Below are 16,058 nucleotides of genomic sequence, written 5' to 3'. Positions count from 1 at the left end.
TAATTTCTGCTCACAAAAATTGGCGTAATGGGTTGAATTCATTTTATTAAATGTCTGCTAGCTTTCAAAGAATTTTACAGTGCAAATGTGTTTATGCTGCCTCTTTGAAAGTGAATTTCAATTAGTCAAATTTGTTGCTCTTTTATCTTTGTCCTGCTCATTTTCAGTTCTCAAGTATGCAATCAATTCAATTCTGAAAGCCACTTTTGATATTTTGATATCCTTTTCAAGAAGGCAATTATAAAAACATGTTGATGTTTTTAAAGAGTGTCCAGACTTTCCACTGAAGAGTTTTTTGCTCCCTGACTACTTTTGTATGGTTGTCAAATTCATTACAGATCAAAAGTTCTTTGTAGTTCTTTCCCTCAACTTGTCTCAGGCATTTCATTGGCACGACCTATCGAGGCAGTGAAAGGCACATGTGGAAAGCCAGGAAGAGTTGTCAGCTCTGTAGATCAGGATTTATGTTTGGCTCAGCCTTGGGGAATGATGGGCTCCTCTGTCTAGGTCTATGATGTTCAATGTGAAATCAGAATATCTTCTTCCTGCTTCAAAAATAATGGAAAACTATTATTTGAAACTGTCTCTGGAGCTGTTCAGTATGACAGATACTGCCCATCTCAATTAGGCATTCAAAGTTTCAAAGGTTTATTTCTTATCAAGGCACGTATCCATATACAACTCTGAAATTTACGTTCTCCAGATAGCCACGAAACAAAGAAAGAACATGAAAGTTATTGAGAGAGAAACATCAAACACACCCCCCTTCACAAAAAAGGAACAGCGTCCTGATCATCAACCCCCTACACCCTCCCACAAAACAGAACAAGAAAATCGACCCCTCCCAAAAAAAACTCTCCCCTGCACAATAAGTTAACAGAACATCAACCCCCAAATGTCCTCCCCTCACACAACAAAATGTAAAAGGAATGGGCGATTTAAAAAAAACAGAATATAAAATCCATAAGTCTGAAGAAGTCCACAGTTCATAAACCAGAAGTGCAGAACCATGATACCATCCTCTCATATCACCGACATTCGTCGAAAGAGAGGGACACCACATGAGGCAGAGAGGCCTACCTGCCTGACACAGCAAGCCACACAGCGATAGGCCGCTCACAGACTCCTCCGGCAGCAATCAGGCAGTGAAACTTTCGCTCACCGTCTACATTCACCTTGACGTCTCCATCTTCCTCGCCTAATGGGCAATTAATAGACGCTTTAAACGGCGAAATAGAGGCGCACCCCATCTCGAAGTATGTTTGCATTGAGTCTGACTGAATATGCACCCGGAATCTTCTCAGAGCCAGTAAAGCCTGGATCACTCAAGCAATCTTCAAACTGTAAATCGCAGGCTCTAACATTCTCAGAAACGCATTTAAGATGAAAGGCAGATGTAAAGGAGGTAAAAAAGGGATTTTCGTTTGCTATGTGGAAGACGTTGACTGAGGAGGCGTTGTACACTGGTGACATCTTGACTGGAAACACTGGTATGAAAATTGATGCACAGAGGAAGGGCTGGAAGTCTTTCACAGGTGAAGGGGAAAGAGTTAAAGTTTCTTGTCAATGAACGTTAAAATGATCTTAAAGATGATCGTTTGATTCCTGATCGTTATATGACCTGAGAGAATACTTGGTTTAACGGCATCAGGAAAGTTTTGAATTTAATCTGTTCTGCACCAGTTCTAGAAAACAATTATCCTCAGTTTAATCCTCCCATTTTACAAACAAAAAGCTTTGAGAGATAATAAACCAAAGCAGAATAATTTGATTAACGAAGTGATGAATATTCACTGTCTAAGGCCTTACTTTTTTTTTTGCCATGCTCAGCTTTCTAAACACAGCAGCTGATACTCCTGTAGATCAAAGTCTTGTTTTTCAGTAAGTTAAACTTCTTTGTTTAGCTTCTTGTCATAAATGGGTGCTAGTCTTCAGTTAATGTAAATGTGAAGCAGTAAGTAGCCTGAAGTTAAAAGAACAGCTTTGCAAAGATGTGCTGCCTATAGCTTAGACTTGCTAACCCTTAGCATGAGGCTAACTGTTCAAGGGATGCAGTATAAGGCAATAGGGTTCTGTTAATAGGGCTTGAATCAAACCAGACAATGCTAGCTAGGTTATTTAGTTCAAGGGGGCTTGCAGAACAGACTGATACAATCACTTAGCACAGCAAATAACTGATTTATTTATTAGTTAAAGGTTTGTGTGCTCAGAGGATCTGCTCACAGCATTAATTTTGGGTACCTGGGAGGTGTGTCTCGCGCGTGCGCGCGCGTGTGTGTGTGTGTGTGTGTGTGTGTGTGTGTGTGTGTGTGTGTGTGTGTGTGTGTGTGTGTGTGTGTGTGTGTGTGTGTGTGTGTGTGTAAAGTTACCCAAATCGCAGAGATCAGTATAAATGAGGAGAGCAGTGATGCTTATTAAGAATGGTAAGGGATATCAAGAAGAATGCCAGAAAAACTGGGTGAACTAGAATCCAATCTTCTGCCTTCAATTCTGTGACAAACAATTTGTTTATCTGCAACTCATTGGTATGTCATTTTAGCTAACAGGAATTGTACCTGTGTTTGGGAAATCCTTTGTGTTTTAGAAATGGTTTGTAATTTGGAAATCTTTTATAAGATAGAAATCCACTGTAAGTTTTAAGTGTGTCTTAAGAATTTTGTTTGAATTTAAACTTGTATCACTAAAGATAAATGAACTGTATTTAAACCACTTTGTTAGCTGGAAGCATCTCCTCCTTGGTAGGGAGGGGGACCCACTGCTCAAATTGTGGGTATTGGCAGCTAAACTCACCATAGAGGATAAACAGGGAAGCGAGTTAGCTTTTGAAAATTTGGTGGTTACAGTATAACTCCCTTTAGTGAGGGTACTCATAGCTATCTATATTGGATAGGGGTTAAGCTCTTTGTTTGAGCTTGGAAGTTTGCGGTCAGCAACCCCAATACCATCACAACAGCAGCTAGATGGGCCAAATATTCATTTTTTTACGAAGCCACATGATTTTATGTAACTTTAGAACTAATCAGAGAAGAGTATCTGATTTACAGCAAAGCAATCAGTACTGTTAGTCAGAAGGTTACGTGAGCCTTGAAAGTGTTGGTCCAGGGGACTGTAAATGCCCGAAGTGGCACACTCTGAGTGACAGAAGACTCGCAAGAGTGAGCTTGCAGACAAGTTAATAGCTAAAGAGGGAAGCATGGATGACGCACAATTTAATGGGAACTTGCTTCTTTGTCTGTTATTAATATTAATTGTAGGCTGAAATTCATTGGAAAGCACTTATGCAAATGTCTCCACATTGAATAGATTTGCTGAAAAGCTGATCTCTGATTCACTTTAGTGAAATTGGATGTTAAATTTGAAATTTCTGGCTTGAAATTCAGCTATTTATTTACTTACTTATTTAGAGATAGGCACTTCCAGCCCTTTGAACTGCACCGGCCCATGACCCCTGTCAGCTCTGATTTAACCCTTTAACCTAATCGCGGGACTACAGTATTTACAATGACCGATTAATCTACCCAGTACATCATTGGACGCTGTGACAGAACTCCAAACTCCGAAGACCTGAGCTGTAATAGCGTCACGTGAACTGCCACGCTAGGGTGTCGCCCACTTTCGTGTTTATATTAACATGACTCAGAATTCAGCTGGGAAAACAAAGGATGCATGGAAGCCTTGACCTTGGCTCACACAGTGACCTCTGATTCAGGGGCTGTTAGTTCACCTCCCTCATGTGGAGCTGAATATGCCTTTGATACTGACACCTCTGTGATGCTCCATTGCAGGGATTTACTTGGAAAGCAGAAGCTCCACATTCTCAGACGGAGATAAGAGACCCCACGGTTCAGGCACTAGCTTTAAAACCATCCTACCGGAAGAAATACGGCAGCCTGCTTATGTAGTGGTTAATACAATGCTTTACAGTGCCAGTGATCAGATGAGTGGTGTTCAAATCCCGCTGCTGTCTACAAAGGTTTTGTATTTTCTTCCTTTGAATGCGAGGGTTTCCTCTCTGGGTGGTCCAATTGCCTGCTACATTCCAAAGACATGCAGGTTAGGGTAGGTAAGTTGTGGGCATGTTATGTTGGCGCAGGAAGCATGGTGAAACGTGGACGCTGCCCCAAGCACATCCTTGGACTGTGTTGGTCATTGACGCAAACAACACATCTCACTGTATATTTTGATATCTCGATGTATCTGTGACAAATAAAGCTAATCTAATCTAAAAAGGTTGCTGAGAGAATGGTAGGTAATGTTCTTAAATAAAAATAACAAGAACTACAGTGGTGCTAGAAAGTTTGTGAACCCAGTAGAATTTTCTATATTTCTGCATAAATATGACCTAAAATGTGGTCAGATCTTCACATAAGTCATAAAAGTAGATAAAGAGAACCCAGTTAAAGAAATAACACAAAAAATATTATACTGTACTGAATTTCCTCCATTTATAGATGACAACTCTAACTGTGGACTGATGAACACTCAGGTCTTTAGAAATGCTTTTGTAACCTTTTCCAGCTTCATGCATCTCTACAATTCTTCTTCTAAGGTCCCCTGAAAGGTGTTTTGATTGAGGCATCATGCACATAAACATATCTTTCTTGAGAAGAGCAGGCTCTGTCAGTAACCTGACTTTGTGTGTCTTTTTTATAGGGCAGGGCAGCTCTACAACCCACACCGCTAATCTCGTCTCATTGATTGGAACACCTGAAGCCAAATAGCTTTTGTAGAAAGCGTTATCCCAGAGGTTCACGTGCTTTTTCCAAGCGATGCACGTAATATTGGATTATTTTTCTCAATAAATTAATGAACAATTATAATGTTCTTGTGTTATTTATTTAATTGGGTTCTCTTTATCTAATTTTAGGACTTACGTGAAGATCTGATCACTTTTTAAGTAATATTTATGCAGAAATAGAGAAGATTCTACAGGGTTTACAAACTTTCTAGACCCATTGTACATATATTCAATTGGTCAGGAAGTATTTTAGATTTCCAGCATCTATATTTTCATTTGTTTTGGAGGTCAAGGTTTTTAAAAATTTGATTTAGTTAAATTTGTGAGTATGTTCTCCATCTAACTTTGAGAATCCTTTTTAGAAAAATATTAAAGCTTTGCACTTTTACTTTTTCACAGGTGCTGTCTGATTGTGAGAGTTGGTGAAGACTTTTAATTGAAGTTGTAGGTTTGATGTCTGAGGACAGGCTGTCACTACTGCCGGTACATTTTGTGACTGCTGTGGCTGATCACTTGCATTAGGAGGGGCCCTTTTTCTCTCTGATGAGCTGGAGCTTCACTGCCAGTGCTGTAAAGCATACTGGAAGGCACAGCATGGCCCAAAACACAGGCAACTGACTATTTTAGGTTGGAGGAGGTTCTGCCCCTCCTGCTGCAACACTGCAAAATTGCTTCTTTGTTTTCTGACTTCTCTGTGGTAGAGTTCCGTGATTTTACAATTAGGAAGCTAAGAGGAAGCGTCACTTTCTAAAAGTCACCTCATCGTCTGTAATAATAGCACCATATACACCTTTTTAACAGCTGAGTAGTATACAAGCACTAAGCATCTAAGTTCTTACCACAGTCACAATAGTTGAAGACTACCAGTTTAGTTAATGTGGGAAAGAGGCAGTGATTAGAGTTGTGATTTATAAAGTAATAGGGTGAACTGGGCCACAGTTAGCATGCCAATTTAGAAAGGAAAGAAATTACTTTTGGAAGGTGACCTTTATTTGTTGCCTGTTTATCTGTAAAATCATGAAAATCAATGGCACTGAAGGCTGTAAGCCAAAAACTGAAGCTAATTAAGTTACCTCCAGCTCTCAGTCCATAGTTTTGTAGATTCCAGCTCTTCAAATCTTCAGTTACTGTAGCTGCCTTGTTAAAATAGTGAGAGTTTCTGCCTTCACCTGACCTTTGAGTTTATGATGTGCAGATCACCACTATTTTTGGACGAAAAATGTTTTATTCATTTCAATGTAATCCTTCTGTTAATTACAGTATATTACATCCATGTCCATCTCTGCCAATGGGACAAGGTCATTTCTGTTCATTCTCTTTGAACCTTTCATGATACTGAATGCTTCAACTAATTCCTGTCTCTGCTCCATTATTATTAGAATGGATGCTGGTACCAAAACCTTCAGTTTTGTAAAATGACCATTATGTTCAGCTAAATAATCACTTTCCTTCAATGTAATTTTAGTATTGGAAGCATTGCGAGATGTTCCAGAAGGTATTTTTATATATATAAATGCATTAAAATATTTAATTGGCTGTAAAGTGCTCTGGGAGTGACCTGAGGCCATGCAAAGTTATTATCTATAGGCTTGAGTTTTAAAGAAGCTTCTATCTGCACACGTTGTGTGTCTAAATCCACGATGCTCTAGTCTGAATTTTCACTTTTTGCCTTATTATCCTGCTCAGTCTTTCAAATAAAGTTCCACCAACAAAATGGTTTTCACCAACAGAATTCTTAGAAATGAAGTCCCCTTTATCCTGTTAATTATGGGTAAATTAGGTTTTCATTTGTAAGTATTTTGTTTGTGCAACCAAGGATCCCGTGATTTGAGCCACATGATAACAATTGAATTCATCTGCAAGCTGCTGCAACCCTTGAAGCAATGAGAGTGAACCTTCAATAACCTCCTGCTGTAAGTTTGCTAAAGGCATTGTTTTGTTAGGTTAGGGTCATATGCTGTTACATGTCTTGTCATTTTTTGAACCAGCAAGACTGTTTATTAAAATTAAAGCAAGTTTGCAGAACTTTCCACTCAAATGAGCATTCATCATCAAATTTGCGGAGCAGGATGAATCTATAAATCAAAGGAAGAATACACCATTGTGCATGTGTTTCTCACTCAGGAAGACCTCATCTTCTACTGAAAGACTCCTTTTTATGAGAGATGTTTCTTGTGCAGAAGGAGTCACATTTTCGGAAGATCAAAGCATCAGATGAAAGTCTAATTCTCTAGAAGGTTGTACCGGGAGTAACACCCTCAAGTGATGGTTTACTATTAAAGAAAAAAATGATGGAGAAATGAAAAACCTGAAGTTTCTCACATCTTGGACCCGGAGGACTCCATAACAGGTGACAGGGTGTTAGAAAAGATGACTGCAGAGTTAGCAAGAGGATTCATGATGATCTTTCAAGACTGCTTAGATTGTGGAAGAATGACAGATTGAAAATAGCAAAAATAACACTTCCAATTGAAAATGTAGGGAGAGACAAAATAAAGAAGTGTTGACCTGATGGCTCAATTTCTGTTGCTGTAAATACTTTTCAATTGATCATTACATTTCTGGTAATGGGGCACAGATCAATCTGTGCAGTGCAACTGAGTCAGCATAGTTTAATGAAGGGAAGATTAGAGTCGACAAATGTAAAATGTTTTTCAAAGTAGCTATCGTTTTAGGTGATGGGGATTATGTTGACAGAATATATATGGAGATTCAAAATGTGGTTGATAAGTGTTTATGAAATGAAACAAAGACCTACAGGATGAGAGTATCATTTCAACATTGATAACTACAGGAAAAATTCCCTCTTCTCAAATTGACCTCATTAAAGAGTGGTTCTCACAGGTAAGGAATGAAATCTGATGATTGATTTAACAGATCTATTTTGAGGTTATCATACTGTTACTGGTGAGGTGCCATAATGTGTTATTGGACCCTCAGCAATTCATAACCTGATTTAAAGACTTAGTCAAAAAGCAGAATGTAAATTGCCTGAATATGTTAATGACACAGAGCTGGATGAGAATGTGAACACAAAGTCTGGAAAAAAGGACAGATGAAGGAGTTGGTAAGATGGTAGCAGATGGGGGATAATATGAGCAACGTGAGCTTGTTTAGTGTAATAGGTAACAAGATCATGTAGTATGTGAGTATATAGATACCATCAAAATATGTTGGTTTTTTTTATGCAAAGTGCTTGGAGTACAAAAGTAAGGAAGTATTTCTGAGATTGGATAGGACTTTAGTGAGACCATGGTTTGAAGTATTATCTGCAATTTAGGTTTCCATACCTTGGGAACAATATACAGATCTTAAACTTAATACAGAACAGATCCCTTGCAAAAAAAAACAGACTGCTGGAGGAATTCAATGAATCAAACAGCATCTGCGAAAGCAAAGGAATGGTTGATGTTGCGAGTTGATTCCCTGCATCAAGAAAGATCCCTTCGTGTAGTATATGTGTTTCCTGGATGGGTCTTGTGCGCGGTGCTTCAGGAAGCTTAGCTGAAATTTGACCATGGTTTAGAGGAATGAATGGTAATCTGATTGGGAAATATAAAATTATAGATTATAAGAATTGTACGGCACAGAAATGAACCCTTTGATTTATCACGTGCTTGCTTTTTACCCATCTTAGCCATACCTGATTATAAAACTGTCATTTAAATCCTGGTCTAAATATCTCTCAAATGTAGTTGACTCCATCAGTTTCTTTGGCAGTGAGTTCCAGATCAGTAACTCTATCGACTGCGCATCATACTCTATTCCTTTCACCTTAAACCTATGTTGTTTTGTATATGATACCTGTAACATGGGATAAAGTTTCAACTATCATTTTATAATTGTTGCTCCCTCCTTCCAATTTCTTGTGGCTCATCTGGGGAAATTGAGGGGAGGTCAGAAACAAGAATTGTGCGTGTAGGTTCCAATCAATGGCCCCTCAGAGCTTTGTAAAGCAGCAATTAATGATGTTCTGAAGGAATGACGAAGAACGATGGAAACTCCCCTCCAAGACTAGGATGGATTTGGTGGTTGTCCAGTGACCCCTGCTGGACAAGTAGGCTCAGATATAACACTACCCATGATTGAGTTGCCTCAGACATTGGTGAGGTACAGGAATATCATACCTTTGGATCTCCACCCTCATCCTCAACCACTGACCTGTATCGTGCATGTACAAATGTCATCCTTAAAATCAATAGGGAGGATAGAGAATTGGCATGGAAACTTTATAGCCGCCTTCAGTCATTTTATTTGGTTTGGTTCAAACCAATATATAAATGACAAGCTCAAGGTTTCTTAACTGTCATTTGTCAGAGCAACCCATTGCCTACAGTCTCTCTCACAGAAGTCTATGCTTTGAATATTTAGCCAATTTTCCTCATAAAAGATTCAATGCCCTTTTGGGAAGAGCATTGCAAGCTGCAGTAACCCTTAGGATAAAGAGGTTTCCTTTCCATATTTGGCAATTTTATTAAATTGGTAAATCTGAACCATAGCATTTCCTCCTGCTCTTCCTCATCCTCACCTTCACTCATTGCTGACTAACGTCTGCACATATTTTTTTGCTATATTCAGGTGGATGCAGATGATGTTATTACCAGAGACGAACAGATTTACCTGCTGCTTCATGCTAAACACAAGTGTGAACAGAAATTGAAGTCCAGGATAACGAAAGCTACTGGTGAGTCCTCCAGCAAATCTGACTAAGTACTGTATTTACTGTATTAAAGATCCCTAGTTGCTTCACAAGAATGCAGTGTTATAAGCCATAGCAGAAGAGATAGTCAGTGGGGTGGAGAGGAAGTTGATTGAAAAGATTTTAAGGAATCTCAAAAGAAGGTTGTGGATGAGAATTGGAGGGATGCGATTCCAAACTTTTGTGCATGTGCAATTGAGTGCATGGCCGCTAATGACAGGGAAACAGAAGTGGAGAGGGCACCATGCCAAATTTAGAGGAGTGCAGAGTTTCTATGTTGGGGAAAGGAAGAAATAAATGTAAACAGCACCAATGGGTGAATTGGGATAAATACTGTGGCTTATGTGAAGTATTAATAATCACAGCAAAAAAGAAAGCAGAATGTTGGAAATATTCATCAGGTCTGGCAGCATCTGCCAAGGGAGAAACAGATTTTACATTTCAGGTCTGTGACTTTTCAGCAGAACCTTGAAAATTTAGAATTTAACACATCCTAAGTTGCAGTAGAAGACTGAACAACATATGTGTTGTTAATGGTGCTTGACAAGGACTGTTAATTACTAAGTTTTTCAGGGGAAAATATTAATATAACAAGATGAATGAGGGTAATGGAGGAAAAAGTAGAGCTATTCGCTCTTTGAAATGTAAAAGATACAAAACACTGCAACTATTGGAAATCTGAATAGAGAGAATACCAAGGTTGAGGTTATTGTCAGATGCACAAGTACATATATGCACATGTACAATAAAATACTTAATTACAGCAGCATCACAGGTTCAAAGGTTCATTTATTATCAAAGATTGTATGCACTGTACAATTCTGAGAATTGTCTTCTCCAGGTAGCCACAAAACATGAAAACCATGGAGGTCGTTCAAAGAAATACATCAGCAACACTCCCCCCCCCCGCACAAAAAACTTACAAATCACCCCATATTAAAACTTACAAATTTCACCAAAATTAAATAGCACAGCAGCAGCAAGAGCATCAACCCCCCCACCCCTCCAAGCAGTAAAGAACATCAAACCTCAACGCCCCTGCACAAAAAAACACTTATAAATCACGCAGTGGCAGCAAGAGTATCAACCATCTCCGCCCCCATGCAGAAAAGCAAATCAGCAAACTGTGAGAATATCAAACCCCAGCCACTACAAATCGAATTGCTCAGATGACAAGAAGAAAGACTGAAATTTGATTTTTACAGAATAATGCAATATATAAAATTACTATAAATTACAAAAATTAAAGTAATTAAATCATTCATTTTCTAATTTTAGAGCATAAAGTATTTATTTTGTAATGTAGGGATTAGAGTTTTGCCAGCTAGTTCAAAAATTGAATGGTTGAAGATAACTAGCTATTCTTGAACCCAGTGGTGTGGGACTTGAGGCTTCTGTACCTCCTGTGCAATTTTAGCTGTGAAAAGATGGCATGGTCTGGATGTTGGGGAACTTTGATGTATGTTATCTTTTTAAATGTGGGAATGCAATTAAGATGGTATGTGTGGGGAACAAAAAAATGATGATAAATTTACAGCTTGATGCCTTATATCACAACTAGTTTGAAGGTGAGATGTGGTTCCTCAAACATGTTGGGTTTTGAGTGTAGAGACAAAATGGTTGAAATTGGAGTGAGATGGAGAATTAAGGCTCAGGGTCTCCTTGTACAGTGAAAGGAAGTGTTCTGTAACATGGACACTCAAGTTGTTTGGTTTCTCTAATGTAGAGAAGGCAGGATGGTGAGCATTGAGTGCAGAAAACTCAACTAGACAAAATACAGCTAAATTCTTATGTCATTTGAAAGGAGTGACAAGCTCCAGGGTGGCAGAAAGGGAAAAATTAAATAGCCAGTTGCATTTTTGACCAGACAGGATATAAAATTGAATTGTTTTTCTTTCTCTCTCTCTTTCTCTCTTTCTCTCTCTCTCTCTTTCTTGCTCTCTTTCTCTCTCTCTTCTGTCTCTCTCTCTCTCTTTCCCTCTCTTTCTCCCTCTCTCTTTCTCCCTCTCTCTCTTTCTACCTCTCTCTTTCTCCCTCTCTCTCTTTCTCCCTCTCTCTCTTTCTCCCTCTCTCTTTCCCCCCTCTCCCCCCTCTCCCCCCTCTCCCCCCCTCCCCCCTCTCCCCCCTCTCCCCCCCTCTCCCCCCCTCTCCCCCCCTCTCCCCCTCTCCCCCTCTCCCCCCCTCTCCCCCTCTCCCCCTCTCCCCCTCTCCCCCTCTCCCCCTCTCCCCCTCTCCCCCTCTCCCCCTCTCCCCCTCTCCCTCTCCTCCCTCTCCTCCCTCTCCTCCCTCTCCTCCCTCTCTTCCCCCCTCTCTCCCCCCCTCCTCTCTCCCCCCCTCCTCTCTCCCCCCCTCCTCTCTCCCCCCCTCCTCTCTCCCCCCCTCCTCTCTCCCCCCCTCCTCTCTCCCCCCCTCCTCTCTCCCCCCCTCCTCTCTCCCCCCCTCCTCTCTCCCCCCCCCTCTCTCCCCTCCCCCCCCAAACAGGTGCTGCCCAAACTGCTATTTCCGGAATTTTATTTCTGATTTTTGACAACTGCGGTCTTTTGCTTTACAATGATCATAATGGGGGATAAAATGCCTCTTATAATAAACAGGATGAACAGAAATAGTAGGAGATGCAGCAAGTTTAAAGCCAGTAATGCTCATCAGATGGACGTGGACAAATTTAAATAGAAATGTAAAGCTATGCTGCTGGATTTTAAATGGTGAAAGTGACAATCTAGACTTAATATAATATGAAATAGTGAAACTGAGGACTCAAAGTAATCCTGTTTGAAAAATATGCAGAGTGACAAGAGCTGTGGAACAGGAAAGTGAGACAAATATGTACAGTGACAGGAACAGTGAAGTGTGCGTGTATGATGATAAAATTTGTGAAGTTATTTTGCCTGTTTGTGGGAAGTGTGAAATGCGTGATAACTAGAACATCCAATAGTAGGTGGAAATATGAGGTGTATATGCATCTGTGATGGTTGGAATTGTGACGTCTATGCACAGTGTAAGGTGTTAAAAGATTTGTGAGCAATTCGAGTGCTCAGTGACAGGAATTGTGAGCTATGCCTGCACAAAGACAAGAAGTATGAGAAGTGTGTCACAGTGAGTAGAGCTGTAAAATGTGAATCAAAGGTGACAGGAGCTATATAGAGTATGTGTACGGTGACAGGATTTAGAGAAGTTTTGCTTAATAACAAGATCTGCAAACTGCTTTTTGAAAGCTATATGTGCAAAGTTACAGGAAATTTATAAATCATGCATATTCAGTCAACTTGTGCAACGTAACATAAATTTGGGCTTGGACTTGTGAAACTATGAAACACACAAATACTGACACACATGGTGATAGATTTGTGAGTGATAGCTGGCAGTGTAAACATGTGTTCGTAGATGTGATAACACACAGCCAAACAAGGACACTCTTCAGTTATTTATAGAACAATAGACAGTGCTTTGCCAGTTGTGACTGACTAGGGATTATTAGGCTGGGTTTTTGCCTGCTTCTGGAAAACAGCATCTATTCTAGAGTCAAAAGTTTAAGAAAAGTGAGCTGAAAGTCGATGCCTGTGCAGTCAGACGGAGTTGGGACTGGAGGGGGCAAGAACTCAGAGGAATCAGCTTGGTTTATGAGCAGGCACATTTGGCTTCAGTAGAGACACTTGGAAAGAGCAGCTGAGCTGAGGCGGAGGGAGACAAGGGCAGCCTATTGAACTCAAATCATTAAATAATGAAATTGGCTCCAAGTTGTTTGCTTGCTGAAGGACCTCAACCTCTCGGTGATATGTAAAGGATAGCTGTGAAATATTCCACAGTTTATTATTATTTATTTTTATAAGAGGCACTGAGTGATCTTTCCCTTTTGCCAGTTTAGCAAGCCATCTCAGAGCTCATGCTGGAGGGTGGGCAGGAGGGTATGGGCAGCTGAGGAAACCGCGGCTCTGCGTTTGGCAGGATGCCCTCACCCTTCTGACTGACACCCTGAGTCATGGCATCAAATGCTGACAAAAAGGCTCATTTGGCAGAATTGCACTACCTCCGCCACCTCTGATGGGCACAGCAGTGATATTATGAGTCTAAATATGATGTTTTAAAACATTTTTCTAAATTATCTGTAGAATTGGTTAAGAGTAAAGCACTTATAGAATACAAAAGGATTTTGTACTGAACGCAGTCCTTTGATATATAATTTACATGCAATTTTTACATAGTTGGGAAGGAAAAGGCTAGCTTTTCTGTCACATCTTCGTAACCTCAGGGAGCTCCGATGTTCCTGAGAGCCAATGAAATGCTTTTTGAAGTTGTATAAGAACATGTAGCAGCCACTTGAGGACTTGTACCCTCACAAACCGCGTTGGGATATGCAGTCTGATCGTTTCTTTTACTGATCATAACAGCTGTGTTTGTGTTGCTAACTTTACAATTAAAAAGAGGCCCCAGAATTTCAGCATTTTAACCTTCACCAGAAATAAGAAGTCATCAATGTAGATTATTAGCATATATCTGGAACAAACTTCTAATTTTAACCTGGTTTTGGATTCTTTATTATCCAAAGTTATGTGAAAAGGATAATACTCACTAATATAGAAAAATAAGGCATTTACCAAGTAGTTCTACCTTACCGTCTTTTGGAATGCATAATCTAGATTGAACCAGTTACATAATTCCAACATCATCAAAGACAGCTAAGGGAGTGTTTCTAAATTACACCTTATGGCTACCTAATGGCTATACCCACTCATGGGGAAGGCTTTGGGAGTAAGCCTTGAGGGAAAATCCGGAGCTGAAGTCTCTAAGGCAATCCGATGTTGAGTTCAACGCTGACTAGTACCTCCTGCAGTGCTGCTGCTGCCAATCTGTATTATCAGGCTCTACCGTTCCTTTGGATTCATCAGCTGCGTGGAGAGGGGAAGCCTGCTGCATGGGCAACAGCTTGCTCTCCAAATCGTACTGCCCTGGCTTGCCGATCATACAGATGGCTGCTCGGACACAACATCCATAGTCGACCTCAACAAACGGAGGGCATCTCTGTTAAGTTGCATATCCAAACTTTTGCGATGGCTCCTGCGCGTGAGGGAATATTCACATTAGATTAGTGCACTTGAGCCAACCAGTCAATCATTCATGCAGTGAACGTGGGACCTCGGGTTAGTGAGAGACACAGTAAACCATTCTAATCCCTAGAAATACTATCCCACAACTGGAAGAGTACACAATGTTCAGAAGGTTCTGTGCAATAAATCTCTTAGACCTGCTACATGCAAGATAGAAAAAGTACATTTCTCTGATGACTGGAATGACTGGGCAGTTGCCCAAGGGGATTGTGGGATGGCTGTTTTTAGCAGTCTGCTTAGGAGTTGTATACTGAATTTTACTGCAAACATACCTAACCTTGTTTCAAGTTTCTCTGCCACACAGAAGCATGCTCTGTACACTAGGCTACCACTGATTGCTCTCTCCAAAACCTAAAATTAGCCTCTAAGAATATTTCATTCCCAAATACCACAATATCATTTTTTTTCTCTTTCTCTGGATGACAGTGTGTCACTATTTTAACACAGCGCAGCTTTGCAAAGTCCAAACATGCATGCAAGCAAGACCCAACCAACAGTGTGGGCTCGTAGAAACTTGGGCCAGGGAAGAAGGGCAGCCAAAAATAACTTTCTTGTTTACCAAAATCTTGGTAATTTAAGATTATTTTTCAAGTTAAAGGAATGTGGAGATTGAATAGTTGTAAATGGACTGATGCTGCTTGGAGAGAAGAGGCTGGGGCAAGGTCTTGTCATATATTTATCCTACTTACTCGTTGTTGATCTGACATCATTCCTGTCTGTTGTGTTGCCACATGCTGTGTTAATGCTACGTAGAGATCAGCCAGGCTCCTGTGCTTCTGTCCAGTCGTTTCTCAATCCTGTTATATTCCACTGCGGTGCTCAATAAAGCATGTAATATGGCCATTGCATGGAGCAGCCGTGGTTGTCTTGCTCATGAGCGAGTGGCTACGAGTAGCATCTTGGCTTTCAGTGCTACCTAACTGGGAGCGACCATCGCTCCCAATCCCAGAACAATATGGTCCCATTTTCTCAGAGAGAAAATCATAAGTAGGAATTAAACCTGGGAAATGCCTGGACAAACTTCCGATTTGATGCAAAGCAACCTGGAAATATCGGTATTACATTTTATTCTGGTATGTGTCAGTTTTCAATCACATAATGCAATTGCTTTTTGTGATAACTGCATAATAATATGTAAAATATCCCCTAATGTGAGGGACATATGCAGTGTATTTTGTACAATATTACATGAAGTATTGTGTATATTATGTATAGGAATCTTAAATCCAATAGTGTATAGATGTGTTATACCCAGTAATACTGGAAATGTTATATAAATGTGCAGGTGCGCTATATCCAGTAACACAGATGTTCTAAATTGTTGCATGAAAGCCAAATAGTGTCTCTGAAGAAAGATTAAACACTTGTGCAAGAGCATTTGGGTGGGTTCTCCTTCAAAAGACGAGTTTCACAGGCTCCCCGCAGGAGTGCAGCTTCTGCCTCTTTGTTATTCAGCACTGAGAAGAGACTGCCAGCCACTGAAGGCATCTTTTGGGTGGGTGCCAGTTATCAACAGCAC

The 16,058-nt window shown here is 40.2% G+C and overlaps 1 protein-coding gene across 2 annotated transcripts in view; it reads left to right on the top strand.

Annotated features, from left to right (window-relative positions):
* The window catches only part of pth1r (parathyroid hormone 1 receptor), a 93,096-nt gene that overhangs the window by 43,501 nt on the left and 33,537 nt on the right, over positions 1–16,058 (top strand). For both annotated transcript variants that reach the window (XM_072268681.1, XM_072268765.1), the window contains exon 2: positions 9,317–9,422. In XM_072268681.1, coding sequence (XP_072124782.1) covers positions 9,317–9,422 — 106 coding nt within the window. The remainder of the gene's footprint in view (positions 1–9,316; positions 9,423–16,058) is intronic.

This window comes from Mobula birostris, chromosome 1 (assembly GCF_030028105.1).
Source record: "Mobula birostris isolate sMobBir1 chromosome 1, sMobBir1.hap1, whole genome shotgun sequence".
Lineage (NCBI taxonomy): Eukaryota > Metazoa > Chordata > Chondrichthyes > Myliobatiformes > Myliobatidae > Mobula > Mobula birostris.
The sequence above is the reverse complement of the archived record's forward strand: the minus strand, read 5'-3'. Positions and strand labels throughout refer to the sequence as shown.